The sequence below is a fragment of the Marmota monax genome, unplaced genomic scaffold, assembly GCF_021218885.2.
Source record: "Marmota monax isolate L192 unplaced genomic scaffold, Marmota_monax_Labrador192_F-V1.1 WCK01_AAM20220418_F8-fsc00006, whole genome shotgun sequence".
NCBI classification, from domain to species: domain Eukaryota; kingdom Metazoa; phylum Chordata; class Mammalia; order Rodentia; family Sciuridae; genus Marmota; species Marmota monax.
Window position 1 is genome coordinate 9,841,635 of NW_026693712.1, and position 26,181 is coordinate 9,867,815.

At 37.2% G+C, this 26,181-nt stretch overlaps 1 protein-coding gene across 4 annotated transcripts in view; it reads left to right on the forward strand.

The window, feature by feature from the left end:
• The first annotated feature begins 250 nt into the window (after positions 1 to 250).
• The window catches only part of Csnk1a1 (casein kinase 1 alpha 1), a 42,287-nt gene continuing 16,356 nt past the window's right edge, over positions 251 to 26,181 (forward strand). For 2 of the 4 annotated variants that reach the window (XM_046459996.2, XM_046459998.2), the window contains exons 1-5: positions 252 to 889; positions 1,536 to 1,642; positions 19,604 to 19,730; positions 21,959 to 22,057; positions 24,452 to 24,535. In XM_046459996.2, coding sequence (XP_046315952.1) covers positions 767 to 889; positions 1,536 to 1,642; positions 19,604 to 19,730; positions 21,959 to 22,057; positions 24,452 to 24,535 — 540 coding nt within the window. In that variant the 5' untranslated portion in view covers positions 252 to 766. Of the gene's footprint in view, positions 890 to 1,535; positions 1,643 to 19,603; positions 19,731 to 21,958; positions 22,058 to 24,451; positions 24,536 to 26,181 lie in introns of all 4 variants that reach the window. The other 2 variants (XM_046459997.2, XM_046459999.2) reach the window with 2 other exon arrangements.

The window sequence follows — 26,181 nt, forward strand, 5'->3', positions numbered from 1 at the left end:
CCTCTCCCTCACTTGCTCACTAGGCCTAGGACCCGGCAGCCTAAGAGAGAGCGGGCGGGTCCGAAGTGACTAACAGGTACCAAGAGAACTGTCGACGACAGGAAGTGGAAGAGAGCCCGGAGCGGGGGTGAGGACAAGCCACGCCACGCTTGCGCAGACAGCAGGCGTTGCAGTGCGCATGCGCAGCAGTGTGGTGACGCGATGACGCTTGGAGCGTGGGCCGCGACTCTCACGGATCCGGTTCCGCCCTCCTCTCACTGCCGACCCTTCGGGGCTAGAGCCCGAGATCCCTTTCCCAGAGTGCTCTGCGCCGTGAAGAAGCGGCTCCCGGGGACTGGGGGCATTTTGTGTTGGCTGGAGCTGGAGTAACAAGATGGCGGCGTCGGCGGAGTGACAGGGGTCCCCCCGGGCCGGAGCCGGCGGCAGTGGTGACAGCGGTATCACCGTCCTAACTCACCGCGCCCCATTTCCAGCCCGCGACGTCGCCGTGAAAACTCGGCAGCGGCGACCTCCCAGAAACAAGTGGCCTAGCCTAAGTAACCGCGAAAACCACTCAAAAATTGCGGCCTTGCTAAAAGAAACCTGACTGATTGGCGGTGATCGGGTTTCCCTTGGCCGATTCTGGGCCCTGTACGCCGGGAAAAACCTCCGATTTTCACTTCCTGCCGCCCTCCGCAGCCTTGCCCGGCGGACGAGCCCCCGAGGCCTCCGTCCTCCCCTCAGAGGTGTCGGGGCTTGGCCCCAGCCTCCATCTTCGTTTCTCAGGATGGCGAGCAGCAGCGGCTCCAAGGCCGAATTCATTGTCGGAGGGAAATATAAACTGGTACGGAAGATCGGGTCTGGCTCCTTCGGGGACATTTATCTGGCGATTAACATCACCAACGGCGAGGTAATCACCCAGAGTGGGGTTCATCCAACGCTGCGCCCCCCCCCCTCCCCGAACCCCAAACTGCTCGGGCCTCTTCCTACCGCACGCACGCACCGGGGAATCCAGAGGGAAACCAGATTTCCTGGTTTAGGAGCCTCCCCCGCTTTCTTCCGTAAAAGGAAAAGAACCCGATAGAGAGGTTGGCTAGACTGGGAAGTTTCTTAGCTTGTTACAATTGTCCTTTGGTCAAACTTTTTTTTTTTTTTTTTTAAATCGTGCTTAAGGTGAGAAGGGCAGAAGTCTGAGGTCCCTGTTTCTCTTTTGTGTTTTCTATATATAATTGTACTGGGGTTCATGTTCCAATGAGTGCAGTTTCCGATCGCCGGGTTCCATCAAAACCTCATTACGTTCAGAGGTTGCCTGTTTTCTGGATGAATCGTTTTCCTGCACTTTAGAGGACGTGCGGATTTCGTCACTACCCCCTGAAGAGGCCTTTGAGGCTGGCTGCCCCGTTTTATAATTACAAAGGGAGCTTTCCCCTCCCAACCTTTCGCTTCGTCCTAGTAATAGCGACTTGGAGCTTTGCTAATTAATGTCTCTTCTCCTTTCCTAAGTGACACTGAATCCATAGGGATGTTGACACCATCATCCCTTTTTTCCCCTGCAGGAAGTGGCAGTGAAGCTAGAGTCTCAGAAGGCCAGGCATCCCCAGTTGCTGTACGAGAGCAAACTCTATAAGATTCTTCAAGGTGGGGTTGGCATCCCGCACATACGGTAAGAACCCGTCAGACAGGCGGTCCGCCCAGCGAGTACGGAAGGGGCCAGCCCAAGTCCCCTGTAGTCGGTGATTTCCTGACAGCCCTAGATCCCCGGTAATCACGAGTAAATTTCAGTTCGCCCACTGAGTTGAAAATATCAGTTGGTTTCACTCATGTCCATTCAGCTCCTGTCGTTTTTCCCTTCCCGAGGCTTTCATCTGCAGTTACGTGTGCAGGTCAGCTTTGATCCCTACAGGGGGAGGTTGACTGCTGCTTTCTTTCCTGCGGCACACCTCTGATGTTCTTAGGTTTGTCCAGTGAAGGGATTTGAAGGTGCCCAAATGACCGGGCTTAGCCAGTTCGGGTTGATACTGGAGCTGGCTTGGGAAATGGCTGCTCTTTTGTTGTGTTTTTGTTCCAACATGTCTTCCTCCTCCGCTTAGAAAATGGCGGAACGACGTGACTCAACCCCATATTACTGCCCTTTTTTCACTTTGAGTTTAGAAGTTATGCTTCTTGAATCCCCCGTTAGCAGCCCTGAATGGATTAATCCATTGTAAAGCCAAGAATAAAGCTTCAGGAGGTGGTGGGGTACAAAGAACGAGATAACAGAATGACAGTATGTTTGTAATCTCTGCGCAGATGCGACATGACATTGTTAAGTTATACTGTGTAGAAATTCTCAGAGATGTTTATTACCCTTTCTTTTGTGAATTGAAATGTTTGGCACATTTCAGTTTGTACTAAATTTTTTATGGGTAATGGCAATGGCAGTCTGAGCAGCACCAACCGTGTTGAAATAAATTGTCAGTTGTGTTAAAAGAAAGCTTCACTTAGCCACAATTTGGTAAGTAATTTTAACCTGTTGAGTTATTTTGTCAATAAAACTTCAAGGACATTGTTGGCCTTTGGAGGATGGGATATTGGTGAAAGCAAATAGAAATAATAATCAAATAAAAGATGACTAGGTTTTTAAAATACATTGTGTTCTTTCAAATACTTAACCTCTAAGGGTTTTAGAGTAATTCTTTTTAGTTTGAGATTAAATAACCCTCTATAGAATAGTAACTAAAATGTGGTTTAAGATGAGCTGTATTCCACTAATGAAAAATAACATTTGCAAAAAGATGCTGAATAGCAGAGAATTAAATGGAAGATTTTCTGTATCCTTTTCCATTCTCGTTTCTATTTTTTAAGTCTTAATTTAAGTACTGGGTTACATACATTAATTCTGATTTGGGAACATCCAAACTAACATTATACTTTAAAAAAAATCCAGTGAAGATATGACATTTTTAATGGAAAATTGATGAAATGAATTCCTTGGAAGAAAATTCCAGGTTTATCTTATGTAGCAAAGGTTGATGTGAAATTTGAGATGATCTGGATTTGAGATTTTTCAATGTGTCTCATCACTTTAAAAACCTGTGTGGAAAAAAATGGCCTCTAACCCCCATTGGTTTGCTTTCCACCACTTGTTTTTTCCTAGAATTTCTTAACAAATGGAATCGTACACTAGGAGGTCATTTGTATCTGGCATCTTTCGCTTAGTATAATGCTTTTGAGATTTGTGGAGTGGGAGATTTTTAAATTTCATAAACCAAGTTAAATTTAATGTATTTGAAATGATTTTCAAAAACCATTAAGCATGTTGACTTTTCTTTCCTAAACCCAAGTTAAGAACATGCTATTTTATATGGTATCTTTTATTTAAGGATAAAGCAGGTACAAGCCAATAAGGGCAATGAGTAACACATTGAATATGTACATTAATAAATGAAATTAACTTGTGAGCAAGCTAATAGGTGCCTGTTGTAAGATGGTGGGTACAGAGAGGGTTATGGTAGTTACAGGCTGCCTGTGGGTGGGGCCAAATAGATGAATCTGGCTTTCAAATTAAGGCTTTTTGGGAGGGGAGATGGGATTTCAGGGTCTGGCTCTAAGGAAAAAAGGTTGGTGAACTGGTTGGGGAAGACAACCAAGACTAATATATGGCTTCTGGGAGTAGTCTCTAAGGTAGAATGTATAATTGGATAGAGGCAGGGAAAGCATACATTTGTTTCAAGAATGCTAGGGATAGGTACATAAAAACAAAGTTGGTTCATTGAATTTGTTTTGTTTATTTATATATAATCTGTCTATGTGGTATTAAGGAACAAACCCAGGAGCATTCTACCTCTGAGCTATATCTTCAGCCTTTTTTTTTTTTTTTTTTTTTTTAACTTTAATACATGGTCTTGCTAAGTGACTGAGGCTGGCCTCAAACTTGGGAACCTCCTGCATCAGCCTCCCATGTCACTGGTATTCCATATGTGTGCCAGAATACTCAGTTCTGGTTCATTGGTGTTAAAAGTCTGAAAGAACATCAGTTTTCACTGATGCATAAAAAATATTTATATTAATTTTCTTTGTTTAGATAGCAGCATCTTCCCATCCTCCTAGTTTAGCTTGTTCCCCACAATTTCTGTGTCTGTATATACTTAATAAATATTTACTTGATAAATATTGAATTAAGTTGGGTTTTAGTTTTATCTAGATTAAATAAGATAATCCGTTATCCATTGTTTTAGACTGGTAAACACTAATTGTAAAAATTTAGATTTACCCTTTATTTGCACACATCTCTCATACCCATTTAGTCTTGCAGTCTCTCATACACAAACTCTCTCACACTCATACACAGCACACGTTATTGGTCTGTGGATTTGCTTTAAGATACTTAGGGATGTCTTAAAACAAATCCTCAAAATTACCTGGTCTACCTAGCAGGTCTGCCTAATCAGAATCTTGCTATGTAATTTGAGGAACCTATGGTTAAGTTGAAGCCTGGCAATCCAGTCTCTTAGTTTTTAAACTAAATCCTTGGCACCTTGTGAATTGACATCAGGAAATGACTTAAATTACTGAGTTTCTGTTACAGTCCTCCTTTTTGCCACACAGAAATGAATTAACATGTTCTTTAAAGAAACAAGATAAGCAGAAAAGAGTGCTTATTTAGGCAATTGGTTTTCAGTGGTATTGACTGGTGATCTAGGATCATTCAGTCCTTTAACCTGTATGAACCTCTCAGTTTCCTCATCTTTATAAAATAAATATTTTTACTAATTTAGTAATTTTCTATTTTTGTTGGGGTGAGAAAACAAAGTGCTGAATAGAAAGGATTTTTGTTCTTTGTAACTTTCTCCTAACACCTATGATCCCCAGGTTGGGGGCTTCTACCCTCCCACTGGGGGGGGGGGGAGATTTCTACTGGCTTTTGCATGCTGAGATTTTGGTTTTATTTTACTGATGTATCCCTACCTAAGTAAATGTTTCCTGCTTAGTTTCTCTTAAACCTTTTAATTCTGGAATTTCTTTTAGACTTGTTTTTAGAAGATAGTAGCTAGAAAGCATTTCTTCAGTTTGATGTTTTATATAGATATCCTAACTGCCTTGCCCTTGGTACTGGGGATTGAACCTGGGAGTGCTCTCCATTCCCAGCCATTTTATTTGGTTCATGGGGATTGAATCCAGAGGTGCTTAACCACCAGCTACATCTTTTACCACTTTTATACATGTTATTTTGAGACAGGGTCTTGCTGCGGCTAGCTTTTGAATTTGGGATACTCCTGCCTCAGCCTCCTGAGCTGGTGAGTTGTGCCTCACCACACCCGGCTCATTTCATTTTCTGTTGACACAGGGTTTCACCAAGTTGCCCAGGTTGGCTTCTAACTTTCAATCCTCTTGCCTCAGCCTTCTGAGTCTCTGGGATTATAGGTTTGTGCCACTACACTTAACTTTAAATTTTAGGAATAAGTACCACAGAAGACTTGAAGATATCATCAGCTTCAAGTAAACCATAGACTAAAAATGAAGTAAAATAGTGAAATATACTTTTATAGGGAAATCATATAAAGAAGATGGGTGGGACATAGGAGACTTGCTCTTGCCTTGTATTTTTCGTTTTGTTTTTAGTACTGGGGATTGAACCCGAGGGTGCTCTATCATTTAGTAACATCCCTAGTCCTTTTTATTTTTTCTTTCAAACTGGGGATCTCACTAAGTTACTGAGGCTGGCCTCATACTTGGGATCCTGCTTCAACCTCCCAAGTAGATGAAATTACAGGTGTGTACTGCCACATTTGAACATTATACTTTAAAAAGTGTGTGTGTGTGTGTGTGGTTGTACATGATATCTTTATTTATGTGTTGCTGAGGATCGAACCCAGGGCCTCCAAGTGCTAGGCAAGCGCTCTGCTGCTGAGCCACAACCCCAGCCCTGACCATTATGCTTTTTATGCACATTTTTTTGCTCTCTCTGTCCAAATGTCTGATATTCTGGAGGATAATTATGAACTAATGATTAATTCTTTCTTTAGTGTTAAAAATCAGCTTAAATTGTAGCCACACGAGGTGTCACACACCTATAAACCTAGTACTGCGAAGGCTGAGGCAGGAGGATCACGTGTTTGATTCAAAATCAACCTTAGCAACTGAGCAAGGCCCTAAGCAACTTAGTAAGACCCCATCTCAAAATTTAAAAAAAAGAACTGGGAGAATGGCCCAGTGGTTAAGCACCCATAGGTTCAATCTCTATTATCAAAAATAAAACGATATCAGCTTAAATTTTAATCTTATCTTTTCGGCATTGAATATATATCCCATGAATAAGATTGCAATGCCGTTAGAGAACAAAAAATGACAACTGCATTGGGTATGTCTTTAGTGATATTTGTTAAAGATCATTAGATGAATGAAAGATGTAATTATTAGCGTAACTGAAATCGTGGAATACTAGAAACGTGTTCTATTGATATTATTAGTCTACGAAATCATGTTATAATGCTAGGTAGTAGCATTTTTGAGTTGAATGAAACCTGAGAGGTGTATGTAGCCCAATTCCTGATCATACAAATTAGACTGTTGAGTCTCAGAGGAGTACTAGAATCTACTAACTTCTAGTTCTTCTGAAAGCCATTACCACCTTTGTCAAGGTAGTACGTATACCTTTTCATTTGATTCAAGGAGCACCACTTAGCTTTATTATGACATTTAGCTTCATTTAGAAAATCTGAAAATCTCTTCTATAAAATAAGTGACCTGGACTGGGGACTGTAGCTTAGTGGTAGAACACATACTTAGCATGTGAGAGGCCCTAGGTTCAATCTCCAGCAACCCCCACCCCACCAAAATTGTTAACAGAGAGGGTTAACAATTTGAAGGTCAGAATTGAGTCTTTAAAGTCCTTGAGTTTAACAGAAGTTTTTTTGAGGTTATGTGAATACCTTGCTAGCTTTTGAGTGAGTGAATACCTAGTTAAAATGATGCCCCCCTTTTTATTTTCTATTTATTTGTGGTACTGGTCATTAAACCAGGGTGCTCTACCACTGAACTACACCCCCAGCCCTTTTTTACTTTTTATTTGAGACAGTCTCACTAAGTTGCTAAAGCTGGTCTTGAACTTGACATCGTCTTCCAAAGTCACTGGGATTACAGGAATGCGCCACTGCCCTGCTGATGTTCGTTTTGGTTAACTATTTTTGTTTTCAATAACAAAATAAAGCTTTTTGTTGGCTATTTGTATAGATAGCTCTTAATATTTTGGATTACCAATATTAACATAACACAAACTGATGCATGTCTTAAACAGTTAAATTTATGTACAGCAAAATGCATACATCTTAATGTGTGTTTGGATCAGTTTTGGCAAATGTATAGTCATGTAACACACACCCCTCTTGAGATAAAGAAAAATTTTTCTTTGCACTCATGCACACACACGCTTGGATTCTTTGTAAGCTATATTCTATAATGACATTATTTTTAAGAAAAGGTGGATTTTTAGATCATAGTTATACATTCTGGATTTATCATTGTGCAGAACACTATTATATTTACCTAACAAAATATTAAAGTGATTTTGGTGGCTGCAGCAGTGAATGTTCATTGGTAATACTAAAGGGAAATGGAAAAAGCTTTATACTGAGATAATTCATGTTAGGGTTCTGTCATATCATATAGATCTCAACCTAGAATGAATTCCATAATTTTTAAAGTTGACTTTAATTTAGAAAAGGGATTTTTTACAATGACCATGGTCCTTAAGAGTTTTTAAATGCATTATGTAGATTGAAAGAATCAGTATGCCTGGAAGATGCCTCTTCTATTCTCTGCAGTAATTTGTTCTTTGAGGTATGATTGCCTGTGATTTACATGTAACATTGGTAAGTACTGTTGAAATAAGGGAGTAATTGTTTGAAACCAATATGGCTAATTTTTTCCCTTCTACACATGAAGAAGGGAAAAAGTTAAACATTTGGGCATTGTACGTGATTATCTTTTAATAATTACAACAATCCTGTAAATTTGGAGTTTTATACACAGTTTGTCAGTAGTTAATTTGTATAAAGTCATACAGATAATACATTATTTGAATATATATTGTTCCTTCTTTGAATAGAACCAGGCTTCCCAAATGTTCTTCCCAAAAGAATATCCCTAAATATGGGGTTGGGGATGTAGGTCATTGGTAGAGCACTTGCCTAGTATGTAGGAGGCTCTGTTCGATCCCTGGTACTACCAAAAAGAAGAGACTCATTGCTAAACCTGATGTTTTTATTTAATTGTCTTGAGGTATGGCCTAGGTATCACGATTTTTTAAAATTCCCCAGTGTTTCTGATATACAGCAAAGTTCAGGAATCAATGTACTATACCATGTTTTGTGCATTAATTGTTGCCTCTGTCCATTGTCATCAATCCTGTCTTTACCAGGAACTACATCTCTCCTCTTTTTGTGGTGGGGTCACCAGGGATTGAACCCAGGGGGGTACTTAACCACTCAGCCACATCCACAGGCCTTTTTATTTTTCGAGACAGGGTCTTACTAAGTTTCTTAGGGTCTGGCTAAGTTGCTGAGGCTGGCTTTGAATTTGCCATCCTCCTGCCTCAGCCTTACAAGCTTCTGGGATTACAGGTGTGTGCCACTATATCCGGCTACATTTATTAAATTTTAGAAGTACCAGATAACATTTAAATTTTGATTCTTCAGTTTCTAATAGGAATATTCTTCAACCCTGATATTTCTGTTTTGGAAGTATTAAGCTGAACCTCATAGGCCAGCCGCCAATTATCAAGTGGAAATGTGGCTGTACTAGTTCATTTAGCTTTGAATTCTGATGTAAAGATGACACTGTATCATTAAAATATAACGTCCTGTAACTTCACAGTGAAGACTTATTATTGAGGATATTCATGCTTACATACCTATTAGCATCTGTTAGTAGTGTTGGCCCTTTGAAATTTCTTTTGATTCTAGGTCAGCAATATTACGAAGTTGCTTCCATTAGCAACTTTTGTATTGAAGGATTTTTCTTAAGGTATGATAACAGTGGCTGAAGCATATATAGTATAAACCATCCTTGTTACAATTGTGTCATTCTTAAATATATTGTGGAGAGATTTGCAAATGAACCTTCTGAAATTAAGTCAGTCTGTTTAGGTTGAGTATTCCTTATCTGAAATGTTTGGGACCAGAAGTGTTTCAGATTTTTGGAATTTATTTTATTTTTTTTCAGATTTTGTAATATTGCATAGACTTTTGTAGTTGAATATCCCTGATTTGGAAATTGTAAATGCTGTGAAATCTGAGACTATGTGCATCAAGTTGGCACTCAGAAGATTTGGGATTTGGGAATTAGGAGTGTGCTTAGTCTGTATTTCAGCAAATCTGGAAGTTACTCTAAGTACTTCATCTTTGTTATATTTCCCTATACTGCCAAACTATTCTATCCCCATGTTGACTTTTATGGAACATCAAGTATGAGATCTAATTTAAAGCTACTTTGGAAAGTAATAGCATGAAACTTTTGTAGGTTTTAAGTTTTCAAATTTTTCAAGTCTCAGTTATATTGTCCTTGGTAACAACTGAAATAATGAAGCGCATCTAATTAAACTGAAGTTCATACTTTACATGAATACCATTTTTTTCCCTTTTATATTTCTTCAGTATGCTTTTCCCCATTGATGGGTTGTTTTATGTTTGGCCATTCACATTTGATAGAAGTTAGTCTTCTACCAAGCTCCACTTATTAAAATCCTAGTGTTCCTATTTCTGAACCTTCTAGTATTAATACTTTGTATCCCTATTGCAGAAATGTTTAATGAAAACTGATGGTTAAGACTGTCTTTGTGGACTTAGCATACTTTATAACATCTTGTACAGTACTATGTAGGGAATAACAAGTACCTTCTTTCATTCAGTTTTTGTGGGTGTGTGCTAGTGCCTGCCTATCTACCCTGTGCTGACAAAATTGAAAATACTAGATACATTTCACTTAATACTGGATACATTTCACTTAGGAGAAAATTTTTGTGAGTCTTGTATTTTGAGCATCTGCCATGGACCTGGTATATTGTAGTGGTCAATTTGACTCCTGCAGAAAATCAGGAAAGATGTTTGGATATCCCCCCCCCCTTTTTTTTTTTTTTTGGTACTGGGTATTGAACCCAGGGGCACTCTAAAATTGAGCTATATTCCCAGTCCTATCATCTTATCCTTAAACTGAACTGCTGTTTTACTGGACCAGTTTTAAGTTTTTTGGTCACTGAAGAATTTACTTTTATGAGTACTGCATAATTCTGTATTATTCAGGTTTTTACAGGATGAATGGGGTTGTTTGTTGTGGTGGGGGGGGGGGCATTCTGGAGATTTAACCCAGAGGCACTTTACCACTGAGCTATATCCCCCACCTTTGCAGTTCTTCTGACTCATCCTCAGCAAGTTACTAGGGTTATAGGCATGCTTCACTATGCCTATCGGATTTATTTATTATTCATATATTCATTGCTTTGTGTGTTATTTTCCAGATTATATTGACTCTTTGTAAATAGGGATTATTGCTTCTTCCATTTTCCCTTTTGCTACATCTTAGGTAATCTTCCCAGCCCAGACCTTGTTTGTTTGTTTATTTATTTTTGGTGCCAGGCATTGAACCCAGGAGTGCTTAACCACTGAGCCATATGCTTTTTTTATATTTTTATTTTTGAACAGGGCCTCACTGAGTTGCTGAGGATGCTCTCAATTTATGATCCTCCTGCCTTAGCCTCCCAAATCGCTGGGATTATATATGTTCACCTTCGAGCCTGGCTCATCTGTACTTTTTAAACAAAAATTATATCAAACTTTAGAATAATTCACCGTTTTCTCTTTGTATTCAGAGGGTTTGAGTTAATTTTGTCCTATATACTTTTCAGATAGTTTTTACCTCAAATACTTAGTCTCTTTTAAAAGGATTTGCCAAACAAGTTTATATAGTGTGGGGGGAAATGTTCAACCATTTTATTTTTATTACTTTGATGCTGGGCATTCAATCCAGGACTTTCCATGCTCAACCATTTTTATGTGCATCATGTTTTCTGTTTTGAGAAGTGGGAGTATAGATAGCATTTAAGCCTTGAGAATTTGTGGTTTAGATTAAGAAGTCAGGAAGGAGGCCCAGTTTTGATATTTTGGAAGTAGAGTAGATCATTTTGAACTTGGACACGTTGAATTTAAGGTGACATGATATCCCAATTTTAACTCTTGTGCAGTTAACAGAAAACTGAAAAGATCTCAGCTCAAGAGATTAGGACTGAGGTTAGATCTGAGCAATTAGCATATAAGTGAAAACCCAGTCCCTTAGTTAATAATTCAAAGTTAATAAAGCAAAAAAATAAATAAATAAAAACAGTTGGGATAATGGGCTATGGAAGACAATAAACCAGGTTTTCAACAAATGAGTTGGTGTAGAAGAAAATAAGGTCATCTTATGCATATTATGTACCTGCCTATTACTGGTTATTTTCAGTATACATTGAAAATAGGTCCAAATTTCAGGCAAACCCCTAAATGCTACCCACCCCTTCATCTTTTCCTCTTCCATCTCTACTTTAAGAAGCAGCCTTACTTCTTCAAAGGAATTGAAGTCTCATAATTTTTGCATCCTTCTGTTATTGTGTGTGCTTTCTTATTTTGGAGGTGCGGGTACAGTCTCTGGCTGGTCTCAAGTCATGGGCTTAATTGATCCTCCTGCCTCAACCTTCCTAGTAGCTGGACAAGAAACATAAGCAAACCTGACCGGTACTTGTTTGCTTCTATACATACACACTGTACTGTATATAAAAGCAGGGAGCTGGGGTTGTGGCTCAGAGGTAGAGTGCTCGCCTAAGTATGTATGAGGCACAGGGTTTGATACTCAGCACCATAAAAAAATAAGATTAAGATATTGTGTCCACCTATAACTAAAAAATAAATATTAAAAAAATAAAAGCAGAGATTATTTGGTTTTGTTAGCTATTATGAATATTGAATGGTTAATGACTAGTGTCTTTGGTGGGTAGTGATATGTATGAAAGGAAATTTTATGTTTTGTATTTTGGGGAGAGTTTTTTGTTGTTATTGTTGTTGTTGTTTTGGCAGTACTGGGCATTGAATCCAGGGCCTCATACTTGCTAGGCAAATGTTCTACCCCTGAACTACATCCCCAGCCCTTGGGAGATTAGACCACACCTAGCTTTAATATTTATTTTCTTTTCCCTTCAATAGACTTATTGGATTTTATATTACTTACATGCTTTTTAATTCTCTCCCCTAGGTGTAAGATTAGTGATATAGGGAAATGAGTCAATTTTAAAAGGTTGAAGCCAGTCTGGCACTTACTTGTAATCCACCTACTTGAGAGTCTGAAGCAGGAAGATTGCAAGTTCAAGGCCAGCCTTGGCAACCTTAGTGAGACAGACCTTGTCTTAAAATGAAAATATAAAAAAAAAATGACTGGTGATATATCTCTTTGTTATAGAACCCCTGGGTTCAGTCCCCAATATGGGGAACTGGGTATGGGGGTTGAAGTTGGGCACATGGTAGGACACCTTGAATACAGCTACTCTTCATTTTTTTTAGTTGTAGATGGCCACAATATCTTTATTTTATCTATTTTTTTAATGTGGTGTTAAGGATCAAACCCTGTGTCTCAGGCATATGAGGAGAGTGCCCTATCACTGAACCTCGACCCCAGCCCTGGCTACTCTTAATATTGAACCACCCTTGAGCCTAGCAGTTGAAGACCAGGCTGAGCAACATAGCAACGTTCTATTGCCAAAAAAAGAAAAAAATGGGGCTGATATGTAGATCAGTTGTAGAGTGCTTGTCTAATGTAACTAAAGCCTAGAGTCAGTCCTCATACTCACACAAAAAATGGCAAAACAGGTTTGATGACATAAAAAAATGAATTAATAGCTAATCTTTCTTGATCATATTATTTTTAATTTGATAGGTACATCTATATCTAAAACTATGGTGATTTTTGTATTTATGTTTCTTTTTTTATTAAATTTGATTCTTCAACCCTGGAGTAGCTAAGTAGCTTTGTGTGTTTTTTTTCCCTAGTGAAAATATTTTGGTTCCTAAACCATCGTAAAGATATTTGTGAAAATTGCAAATTTGAGGTTTTGTTTTGTTTTTACAGAAATTGTGTTAAAATCGAATCCAAGGGATTATGAATAAAGATTGTTACTGATCTTTTAAAATCTGAAGTGTACTTTGAATGTGAAACTGGAAGAGAGAAGGAAATGGCTTAGTGCTCAATTTTCTTTCTTTCTTTTTTTTAGTTGTAGATGGGCACAATAACTTTATTTACTTATGTGGTGCTGAGGATCGAACTTAGTGCCACACATGCTAGACAAGTGCTGTACCATTAAGCCACAACCCCACTCCTAATGCTCAATTTTCTATGGCAGGAGGATTCATATTTAGTATTTAGATAATAAAATTGATACTCAGCATCTCATAAAAACAAAGGTATTGTGTTGTGTCCATCTACACCTAAAAAATAAATATTAAAAAAAAATTTTCAGGTGTCTGTATTCAAAGTGTAATGAATGAAGGCCACAAATTAAAGAAGCAAATAGGGGCAAGGAAGTTTAAGGACAATGAGAGTTATACAGCATCCTTGTTTATGAAGACAATAAAAAGCCAGAAGGAAGTAACCCATATTTAGTCTGGTTCTGGTTCTCCTTTAAAAGGGTTGAAGAGTTACCATGATTCGAAATGTAGTTGAGCCTGAATTGCACTATTGGCCCCTTTCATGATGAATGTCAGTAAGGGGGGCTTCATAAGTATTAATAGTTGTCTAATATTCAAGTTTATCAATGCCTACAGCTTCCAGAAGTAATCAACAAATGAATGCAGTACCAGAAAGATTGGTGACTTTTCAGGCTTTTCATTTGTTGATTATTTAATGGATCTAACCAGGGTCTTATGCATACCTGACAAGCATTCACCACTGAGCCATATCTCCAGCCCTTTTTGTTGTTCTGAGACAAAGTCAAACAGAGTTGCCTGGCTGATATGAGTTGGCCTCTGGAGTAGCTGGAACTGCAGGCATGCACTCCAGGTCCAGCTTAGGCTCAAAGGTTTAAATTGAGAATAGAAGGGGTCCAGAAACCTGGTGATTTAGGGAGATGAGGCCAGCATGTCATTCTTTGTTGCTGAAGAATGAATTGTTAGCACCAAAATAAACACAAAAAATTAGACAGAGATATAATCCCAGGTACAGAATGAGGCAGGAGGACTGCAGGTTCCAGGCCAACCTTTGCAAGACCCTGCCTCAAAATAAAAATAAAAAGGGCTAGGAATGTAGTTCAGTTAGTTGCAGAGTACTTCCTGGTTTCCATCCCCAGTATCTTAAAAAAGGAAAAGAAATCAACATGGCATGATTATAATAAGAAGCCAAAGGTGCCAGGCTCAGTGACCCACACCTATAATCAATCCCAGTGACTCCGGAGGCTGAAAAGGGTTGTGGCTGTGGCTCAATGGTAGAAATGCTCCTGGGTACAATTCTAAGTAGTGGGAGGAAAAAAAATGGAAAGAACGATTATGATTTTTGACACTATATCTCTGTATTATGAATAGTAAAATTATACTAGTAATAATACCATACACAGGGCTGGGGAGGTAGCTAAGTGGTATAACACTTGCCTGTCATGTATTAGGTCATGAATTTGATCCCCAGCACCATAAAAAAATTTTTTAAAAAGCTATACATGAATATTATTGTATAGGAACACTGAAAGGAATTCAGAGAAGAGACCCGTGTAACTGGAACTGTTGCCAGTAGCATAGCATTCTGGGGTGGTTTGTACCTAGGATTGAACTCAAGGGCATTGGACCACTGAGCCATATACCTCCAGCCCTATTTTTATTTATTTATTTATGGGACCAGGGATTAAACTCAGGGCAAGCACTCTACCAACTGAGGTATATCCCCAGCCCCTTGTATTTTGTTTAGAGACAGGGTCTCACTGATTATTTAGCACCTCGCTATTGTTGAGGCTGGCTTTGAACTCATGATCCTCCTGTCTCAGCCTCCCTCAGCCTCCCGAGCTGCTGGGATTACAGGTGTGTGCCACCACACCCAGCACCAGGTAGCATTCTAAAGGAAGAATTTGACCTCCCTATAAAAAGTAATAAAAGTTGGGTGATGGTGAATTGGCCAGAGTCTTAGTTTGAGAGACAGTGTCTTGAGAATACTTTGTAGATGTCATGAAAAATTGAATATATTATAGCACTAATTCAGTGTTTAAACTTTTTATTTGGTTTATAAAGCTTCTGACACTAACAACCTAAAGATAACAAAGATAAATAGCATAGGGAAAGACTTTCTTTTTCTTTCTTTTTTTTTTTTTTTTTTTTTAACTTTGTTAAAACTGTCCTGCCCCGTCCCCCCACCCCACCCCACACAGTAGTACTGGGGATTGGATCCAGGGCCTCCCAAAAGAGCTGATGTGCTGTACTTGGTTAAAACTATCACTCTTAAATTTTATAATTATTTGACCTATTTTAATCACAGATGAGTAGATGCTTCCCAGTGATTTTATATTATACCTTGAGTTCAGGGAGTATTTTTATTTTTCTTGCATTTTCTTCCTCTGACAACTCATGTACTCCCTATTAACAGATGCTACTGACCATTTCATGTATGTAAAACAGTAGATGATGGGAACACAGGGTTGTGAAGTAGACAAAATGGCTGCCCCTGTCAAACTTATATTCTGAAAGGAGGACCTCTATTAAACAGATAATTACTTTTTTGATGTTACTTGTGTCTTAGTTATAGTGATGGAATCAGTACTTATTTGTGTACTTTATTCTGAGGTGTACAAGGATTCTACCAATTTATTTTTCTTGGAATTCCTCAAGTACTTTGATTTCAGTAGTTTGCTATTTCTGTTTTCATAAGGAGATTCCTCAGAGAAACAAAAACCTCTAAGTTGAAATCTTCAGCTATCATACAACTTTTCTTTTGTATGTATATGTGGTGTTGGGGATTGAATTCAGGACCTTGCCACCTAATAGTTAACATCCCCAACCCTTATAGTATTGTATCCCAGCTACAAACTCTCCTAATAGTTCTTTTTTGTGTATTTGTAATTTAGATTGTAGTTTGGATGTAGGGTTAGAGAAAAGGATATGAGAACAGAGAGATGGTCCTTGCTTTTTATTAGCATATTCTTCAGACTTTAATGTACCCATTTTTATGTACTCTAAGCAAATAATGTCGTTGTATAAATTGTGAACTTCAGGTAACACTGAAGTCTAAAGGTGTTGGTTTAAAACAGAAAATGAGAGCCCTGGACATCTTGTTTTATTTTTTTAACTTTAAATTATTAGGAAGAATAAGAAACAAATCCAACAATTTTTTTAATCTTCAAGGATAACCTAAGTATATACAATATGCACATCACTTTACTACAGCATACTTAATAGCAAACTTATCGTGTATGTAACATTTAAAAAAAAAATCTAAATGTAAAGCTGAGTCTATAACTTGTAGGCACCTAGGAAGTGGAGCATAGGAGTGAGGTTTTTGTGGTGATATAGTTCAGATTGTCCACAAATTTAAATGATCTCAGTCAGGTTAGTGTTTATTTATTACTCAGGTTCTATAAAGACAGCTAAAAACCGAAACAGAATAGTAAGCTGTCTGCCAAACACTGAAGTAACAGAAAGAGGATATTTTATTGCCAGAGGGCTAGAATATGGATATAAGCAGTAGGCGGTGAATGAGGGAAGTTCTGTGAAATGGGAGACCAGTGTGAGATAGGCTACATAAGGAGATTTGTTTGGTATCTGGCATTTTAGAAGATTGGGTTAAAACAATGAGAAGCTCTCCAAATAGTGGAAAACATGAGGTGATGATAGAAATGAGTAGGATTTGAATAAGCAGATCATCCCTGGTTCCTAATCTGTGTGCAATAATGTTCTTGATGGGTTAGTCCAGATGGAAAGCACAGATGGAGGGTATGAAGTGTTAGCTTTAGAGAAATAAGCTATATTCCTTGAAATCAAGAGGAAATACAAAAGATAGAAGAAACACCTGCCTCACACTTTTAAGGAGTTTAAAGTACCAGTCTTTGTAGATTGAAAGATCTAGTTATTTTGGAGCTTTTTTGATATTTGCCCTTTTGTTTGTTTGTTTGTTTCTGTTTCTTTTTGAAATAGGATCCCCTAAATTTCCCAGTCTGGCCTCAAATTTAGGATCCTCCTGCCTCATCCTCCAGAGTAGCTGGGATTACAGACACGTGCTACCCCACCCATCGTAGCTTTTTTTTTTAAAGTCCTTACACTTTAGTAAGAAGAAAAGTACCCAAATGAAAAGGGGCTTTATAGAGTTATGTTAATTTGATGAAAATATGAAGTATAAATCTTGTTAAATTTCTGTTCATATTTGGGTTTAGATGAATGGTTATAAAATTGCTTGTTATTTTTATGTCTGGGCCATCAATGGACATTTTCCTGGTATAGATGAGAGAGATGGTTTGTGCTTTTCTTTTGACCTATTAGACTTTTTATGCCTTCCCCTTGCTTCCTTTATTCTTTCTCCCTTTTCTTAAAAACCTAGGTAAAGTCAGTCGGGTGTGGTGGGAAATGCTTGTAATCCTAGCTACTGGAGGCTGAGGCAGGAGGATCACAAGTTCAAGGCCAGCCTGGGCAATTTAGTGAGACCTTGTTTCAAAATAAAATATAAAAAGAAGTGGGAATGTAGCTCAATGGTAGGTTGCTTACGTAACATGTGCACAAGGCCCTTGTTCAGTCCCTAGTGCTGTCCACCTCCCCCCCCCCAAAAAAAAATAGGTAAATTAGATTTATTTTTATTTAAATTCTGTAGTAATTCTCAGTGATGTTAGACATTTAAAATAGCAAGTTCCTGACAACTCTAGCATAGATTTGCTGTTGCCATTAAATAAAAGAAAAAAGAAAAGGGAAGGAAAACACAACATTTTTGTTCATCATTTACCTTTTTAATATTGTCATGTGTTATGTCCCCTGTTTCCCACCCCCAAAAGTCCTGTGACCTTTCTGCAAGTAAATGTTTGAATGAAAATGAAGGGTGTTGGATTTCCGTGTGGAGAATAAGGAGTAGAAAAATGACAGTCCAATGCTGTGCTGTCACATTGGCACAGGTGTTTTTTTTCTTAGGCACGTGGGCAAGACCTCTACAGGTTTAAGCAGACATATTTTCCTTTATCTTTTTCTACAAAAAGGGTGTAAAATGGATTTTTTTGTGTGTTTGGTGGTTATCCATATCTCATGCTTGATATGTATTACACTTGAAGTAAAAGTCATAGAAAGAGCCAGGCATGGTGGCACACATCCCTAATCTCAGTGACAAGGTGGATCAGAAGTGCAAGGCCAGTCTCAGTGAGACCCTTTTCTCAAAAGAAAGGGCTGGGGATGTGGCTCAGAACCCCTGGGTTCAATCCCCAGTACTAGGAAAAAGAAAAAGAAAGAGGAAAATAGAAGCCTATTTCTACCCTTTTGATGGATATTTTTAAATTATAATTTCAACTACGGTAACTCTTGTATCTGTTTTACTGGAGTTAACAAGAAACTAGTCCAGTTTTTAAGCTTTAAGATCTCTTGCTCTTTTTTGCTTATATATCCTAAATATTATCTAATTTTTTTTCCAAGAAGAATTTGTTATCTGATTAAGTTTGAAATAAAGATGGATGTTCAAGCCAGGCTGTGGTGCACACCTGTAATCCCAACGGTTTGGGAGGCTGAAGCAGAGCTCAAAGTTAGCCTCACTAAAAGCGAGGTGTTAAGCAACTCAGTGAGACCCTGTCTCTAAATAAAATACAAAAGAGGGCTGGGGATGTGGCTCAGTGGTCAAGTGCCCCCTGAGTTCAATCCCCGGTGACCAAAAAAAAAAAGGAGGAGGGAGGATACTCATAAGTGTTAAAATTTGAAATCGCTTACTGTGGTGATTCCCAGTCCTTGGGTAAATAAAAGTAGCAGTGGTCATCCTTGAAAGAAAGTACAAGCAATAAGCACAGTTTGGTGGGAAATGATACAGGAGTTTGTTGTTTAAAAAGTGGTTTTTAGGGGCTGGGGTTATGTCTCAGTGGTAGAGCACTTGCCTGGCACGTGGGAGGCACTGGGTTCGATCCTCAGCACCATATAAAAATAAATAAATAAGGTGAAGGTATTGTGTCCATCTATAACCCCCCAAAATTTAAAAAAATAAAATACAATAATAAAAAGTGGTTTTTATTTTCTGGAAAATTTTAGAATGACTGATTTAGTTTTCATTTCTTATTTTGGAAGTAAGTCTAGTAAGATTAAGGAACTTGACCAAGGTCACAGGAATCAGTGACAGCAGATGAGTATAGAATTCAGCTGCCCTAGTAAAAGAATTTGTTAATATCTTCATGCACTTCCTATCTTTAGGACATTGGAGTCACTTGACAAAAAAAAAATCTTATTCTATTTTATGTTAGACAATGTATTTAATCAGTGGGATCGTGTTCCGAATAGAGAGCTTACCTTGAAGAAGAAAAAGAAAAAAAGAAGAAGAAAACTGTCTTAATATTAAAGTTTAGTAATTTTTTAAAGTTTTATGATATTAAGCGGTAATTGGGTTATCATAGTAATCCTCCCTTCTCCTTTTCTTCTTCTGTTAGGTGGTATGGTCAGGAAAAAGACTATAATGTGCTAGTCATGGATCTTCTGGGACCCAGCCTTGAAGACCTCTTCAATTTCTGTTCAAGAAGGTTCACAATGAAAACTGTACTTATGTTAGCTGACCAGGTATGTGAAATTTTGATGAAAAATAGAGAATAAGAAAACTACTATTAACTATAATTTAAACATTTCATAAACTGGGGTATCATGATTCCATGTGTCACTATTTATCTTTAGTAAAAGCAAAAAAAGATTTTATACCAACTAGGCATGGTGGTCCATACCAAGGTTCTGTAATAGAAGTCTGTGTTGAGTATGCTGGCAACATGAGAAAGAATACAATTCCTTGGCGGGGGGGGGGGGGGGGGGGGCATTGCAAGAAAGCTTTTGTTTAAGGAGGTTGATGGTCACAGTTAATGATGGTTATTATCTAAGGCAGGTATACAAATTAAGTGACCTAAATATATTGTTTTTCTTCCTGTAAAGTTGCTGCTGCATTCAAAGGTAGTATTTGTACATTTATACATATGCTTTTTTGAGGGTGTAAGTAGTTTAAGCTGGTTTGGCTTCAAAAGACATTTGTCAAGGTAAAGGAGTATGATTAAAAAATCTGTATATCCAAAGCAATAAAAGCTCTGGGGGAAATGGGGACAATTGAAAAATAGAAACCTGACACATACTAGTGAGAAGAGTAAGAATACATGAGTAGAACGAGAACGTTGGCAAGCTCTGGATAGTGAATACATTTTAAAATGCCACGTCTAATTAAGTATTTTATACAAAAGACCGTGTGTTAATTTGAAAATAAAAAACTTTTGTTTTATTCAAGATACCACAAACAGTCAAAAGACAAATTTTTAAAAGTTGTACCTATTTACATAATAGATGAAAGGTTGTCTGTTTTATACAGGCTCCTAAAAATGAATAAGAAAGAGTAAGCCATCAAGAGTATAGTTTAGCAGTTCATAAAAATGATAAAGTGGTAGGGACCTAACAAGTGAGGTAATACTTTTTATCTGCCAGATCTAGAAAGAATATTCTAATATACTGCTGGTGGAAATATGAATTTTATAGCCTATTGTGAAAGGTGGTTGGATGTTATCTATAAAAATTAAAAGCATATAGATACTCTTCATAATCTCAGCTGCTCTGAAGGTTTTGGCAAAAGGATCACAAGTCTCAGATTAGCTTGGGCAACTGGTGAGACCCTATTTCAAGATAAAAAGGGCTGGAGATATAGCTCAGTTGGTAGAGTGCTTGCCTTATATGCCTAGGCGCTGGGTTCAATCCCCAGTATCACCACCACCACCACCATCCCCCCCCCAAAAAAAAATAAAATAAAATAAAAAGCTAGGGATATAGCTCAGTGGTAGAGCTAGGTTCAGTTCCCAGTACCACCAAAAAGAAAGTGTTATATATATACCCTTGAACCCAGGAATTCCTGGGTTGAGTTATAGCCCATTGGTGGGGGGAGCCCTGCTAGGTAAGGACATATATCTAAGCATATATTAATAGGATTATGACTATGCCACAGGATATTTATAGCCATTAAAAAGAACATTTGTGCTTACTATTAGCATGTGTGAGGCCCTAGGTTCATTCCCCAGCATTACTACTACTACTACTACTACTGCTACTACTACTAATAGAGCTATAATGTTTGATTTAATTTCCAAGAAGAGCTTGTTAGAATGACATGTTTAATACTCAACTTTTGCATAGAAGTATGTAAGCACAGGAAGATGAACAGGGTAAAGACCCAAGGCTTCTAACTCAGTTTGAAACAATAATAATAACTTTTCTATCAGTAGTCAGTACGCCAACTCCTAAGTCTATGTGTGTGTGTCTCTTTGTGTTTGTATTTATAAGAGTAGCATGGAAATGGGTCTTGGTAATACCAGGCTGGTTGTTTTGTGATACTGGGGATCAAGCTCAAGGCCTCATGCGTGTCAAACAGGTGCTGTATCCTCAGCCCTAGTAGGCTGTTTTTAATATGTTTCCTTCGCACAAGATTGAGGGTAGAAAGCCTTTATTTCATTTATTGTGACAACTGAAGTAATTCCACATATTGTATTAGTTTTATAATTTGAACATACTGACCACCAAGTCTATCAGGTTAGACAAGTGTTTTTAAACATTAATACTGAAAGGACAAGCCAAAGGGCATTATAGGTTTATGTTTAGAAATCTGTCAAGCTAGAAATAAATGGAGAATTTTTGTTCATCCCAATTAACTTTTTCTAATGCTCTTGTTGTGAACTTTAAATAATTGAGATACAGAAATACTTGAGAAATAATTTGTTGGTTTCTTTTTATCACTTAATTCAATTAATCTTTCTTTTTTTTTTTTCCAGATGATCAGTAGAATTGAGTATGTGCATACAAAGAATTTTATACACAGAGACATTAAGCCAGATAACTTCCTAATGGGTATTGGGCGGCACTGTAATAAGGTTAGTCAAATGCTCTTTGCATGAAAAACAAAGAGTAGAATATTGACAAGAATTGCTTTCATAAACTTCTTTATCTTTAAGAAGCCATAGTAAAAAATTGCTGTTGATAATTGCTTTAAAAGATTGTGCTAGAAGGATAATCAGCTAACTCTATTAACTTAGTAACTTGAAATATATTCTCTCCAACTTACCCAACTGAGGTTGGTTATCTATGTGGAAATATAAAATTCCAGGGGCTTCATAATGAACTGTAATCGTCTGTTATTTAACTTTTGAACAGTTGTATCTATTTTTCATTCACTTGAATAGTGAAAACCTCTATATACTTTTCCTCCTGAATGCTAAAAATCAGATTTTAACCTTTGGCTCTAAAGTGTGGGTTTTGTAATATATGTGCTTGTGCCAGTATGGGAACCACTGACCCATCTTGTCACCATGGAGTTAACATTTGCTGACTGAGCATGGTTGATATTGAGAATTCTTTGGTCCTTGGATTTGTGTATATAAAAGGATAACTTTTGGGCCTTCTTCAAAAGTAGTTGACAGTTTCTTACTTGGGCGCCAAGTTGGGTGAGTTCCTCCCTGTCCCCTTTTAAAGGAAAAGAATAGACAAGTGAAACATTCATTCATACAACAAAAGTAGTGCTTATTGGGATTGCTGAGAATGGTTCAACTTCGGGGGTGATTGGATTTAGCTAGTGGCGCATGATTATAGTTAGAAACTAATTGTGTTGAAATTTTTTCTACAATGATTAGTTTTGTTGAGTGAACTGCTTTCTTTTATCCATTCACTGTTGAGCTCGGGCAGACAGGCAGCATTGGCAATGAACTAAGCATGTTAATGATCTGATGATCTGATAGAAATTCTCAACTTCAGGACAACTTGGGAACTTTTTTTGTTTTGTTTTATGTATGTTTTTTGTTTTGATTTGTTTTTGGAAGGAAGAGTCCCATTTGTTTTACTAAACTGTTAGGGAAAGTTGTGTTTTTAGGTCCAGCTACAAATGTTTACCTTTGTTTGCCTGTATGAATGCCAACTTGGAGCCATTACCATTAGAATTGGTGTTGATTTATTAATATGTGAGATTGACCAAGTTTTAGGAAAGCAAACTTTTTTCATTGAGCTTTAAATTTTGAAAGGTGTTTCAGCCTATGTATAGTTTAACATTCCCAAATTGCATTTTCAGAGAGTATTATGTTGCTTTTTTTTTTCTTTTTTCTTTTTTTTTCTTTTCTTTTTTTTAAGCATCCAGGTTCTTAATTGTTATTGTAAAACCTGGTGATTTAGCTGAAAAGATATTACTGATCTTACTTTTTTGGGCAGTTTTGTCAGTTTGCCTCTTCTTTTGACCAATTTCCCAGCCCTTTTCTTCCCATTTTCTTAATCCTAAAGATCCTTTATTCCCATATGATCCTTGTCCTGCATGTTGACAGTGCAGTACATGGTTTTTGTCTTAAATTTAAATGATGGCCTAGTTGATAACAATAATACTTAGGTTCAGTTGTTGTTTCCTCCTTAAGAATAGCTTATTAATCACGTAGTTACATTGGGAAGTCCACATTGCCCGGTGGTGAAACATTTTTTTAGGATCTGTGTCCTCCTCACAGTTATTAAAAAGAATTTCATGGAGATGTTTACTGCTACATGGTTTCAGAGAGACCTTAGAAGTGAAGTGTTTTGCTTACCTAAGATTCAAGTAATAAATGTTGAGCATTTTAGATTAGTGTTTTTAAGTAGTTGGGTTTTAGTGTTTTCTGTATTATTGTAGTTTGAAAAATGCCAGTTGTATGAGACTGGATTCTTTGGTCAGCTTGTTCTAGTAGTTTTCATATGGGGGGGGGGAGCGGGGAGTATTTGAGGTCAATTTTTATTAAATTTCTTACTTGGAAAATTGTTCTGAATTTGATATTTAGGAGTGGCTGCTCCAATCTTAGTGAATTTACTCATCTCTTCTAGTAATCAGCCCTGCATGCTTATGAAAATAAATTTTAAGGTGACTAAATGCCTTCTACCTCTTCCTTACTGAAGATTTTTTTCCCCTGTATAATCTTTTTTTGGGGGAAGGGCAGATTGTGGTGCCAAAGATTGCAGATCTAAATTCCCCGTTTTTTATTTAAAAATTGAAGAGCCAAATGTCACCATTGCTATCCCTGATTCAGGCAGTGACACAATATAGTGGCAATAAAAACCTGAGTATTTTCTAGAATTCAAATGTTCTTAAGTATGTGATTCTTATTTGGAAATCTGAGAAGCTACAGTGCTTGGTGGAAGAAGGATGGCATTTGGCTACCCTGTTCTTTCTCTAATGCCTCGGTGTTGCCTGTCTGCGCCGGCCATTGTTGCAATGTAAGCAATACTGTTTGATGCACTGCCACCCTCTATTGTCTGTTTAGTGTTTAGAATCTCCAGTGGGGAAGAGGAAAAGAAGCATGACTGTTAGTACTTCTCAGGACCCATCTTTCTCAGGATTAAACCAGGTCTGAAACTGTCTCCTATTCCAACCTCAATCCCAAATTCATGTGCTTTTCTTTCTTATTGTTTTATTTTGATTATTTTTATTTTGCTTTAATTCTGGATAATGTAGATCTTGCTCAAGCACCCCTTACCGTTGGCATTATTCAGACATACTTGGCAAACATAACATTACTAAGATGTTTCTTTGTGGCTTTTGCTTAAAATTTGTGAAGTTTAGAGAAAACCTAAATGGAAATAGAGTATTATCTTTATATCTCCAGCATCCATATGAGGAAAAGATATGTTGTTCTAGTATTAAAATTCTTTAGTTAATAGTAAACTTCAGATAGACTAGTTTTTAAAAATGTATTTGGAGTTGCAGAATACACAAAAATTCATTTATGAAAAATGAAACTCAGTACTGTAAAATGAATATATTCTGCCTCTCCTCTCTCCTTCCCAAGTGAACTTCAGGTAAGTATAGGTCAGATTTCAGATATAGTGTTTCTAGAATTGAATTATCATAAGCTGTAAATTCTCAGCTTCCATCAAATGGATACTTAAAGAGCAGCATATGCTGTGGAGCTAGAGGACATTATATTTTTAATAGTACAATAATAACATAATTTAAGCACTTCAAAGTAAGTGGTAGATTACCATTAGTAATGTGAAAAATAAGTGAATGTATAGCCTGCTAATTTAGATTTTGACGACTAGATAAACTACAGTAATTTTACAAGCATTTCTTCATATTACTTTTGTGGAAGTTAGATAGTTTTTTTGTTTTCTACATTAAAAACAAAAGAAAGTAAATAAAATTTAGGCACTTAAATTTTGATGCTCCTGTACAGATGAATCTTTTATTTTTCAATTTAGTATGCACCGAAAAGCAGGTATTGGCATGAGGAATCAAAGAAGACTACTATGTAGTGCTTTATTAATCCACACATATCTGAAGAACTATTTAAAAGATTGCAGACAACTGGTTATTTTTATTCAGGCAAAGAAATACAGCTATTGTGATTGCAATCTTGATTGAGAAGTGAGAACAGATAGATAACATGATAGGTAATTTGGTTCATTATAAGATAATATAAATTTTTTTAAGCTTTAGAGCTTATTTTTACTTATTCATATATTTAATATTTGTGAGAATAATCTTAATAATTTACATATAAAGTTGTATTATATTTTTATATTCTGTACATACAGGTTAACTAGGTTATGAGGTTAAGTGATCTTTCAAATTTTTTGGAGTAATGTCACCTTGAATTAGGAGAAAAATTGTTCCAAGTACTAAAAAACTAAAATTAGCAATAGTGTTTCTGAAGAAAATGGTTGCAATTTATCAGATGTTAACTGATTCCTATGTACCTTTGAATAGTTAAGCTGCATTCTTTAAAAAACAGGCAATACAAAGATCTTAGACAACATGTAATTAGTAGAAGTCCGCAGAAAAGCAGCTTGAACCCACCAAAGAATTTTGCTTCCTTTTGTATATGTAAGCCTATATACGTACATTGTCTTTAAGTTTCTTTGATACTGACTTTGCTTATTTGGTTTTGCCTTTACAATATTTACAACTCTTAGTATTCTTGGTACCACTAGTTTTATGTAAACACTTACATTGTATGTTTATGTTAGTTTTTAAGTTGAAAATAGAGCTCCT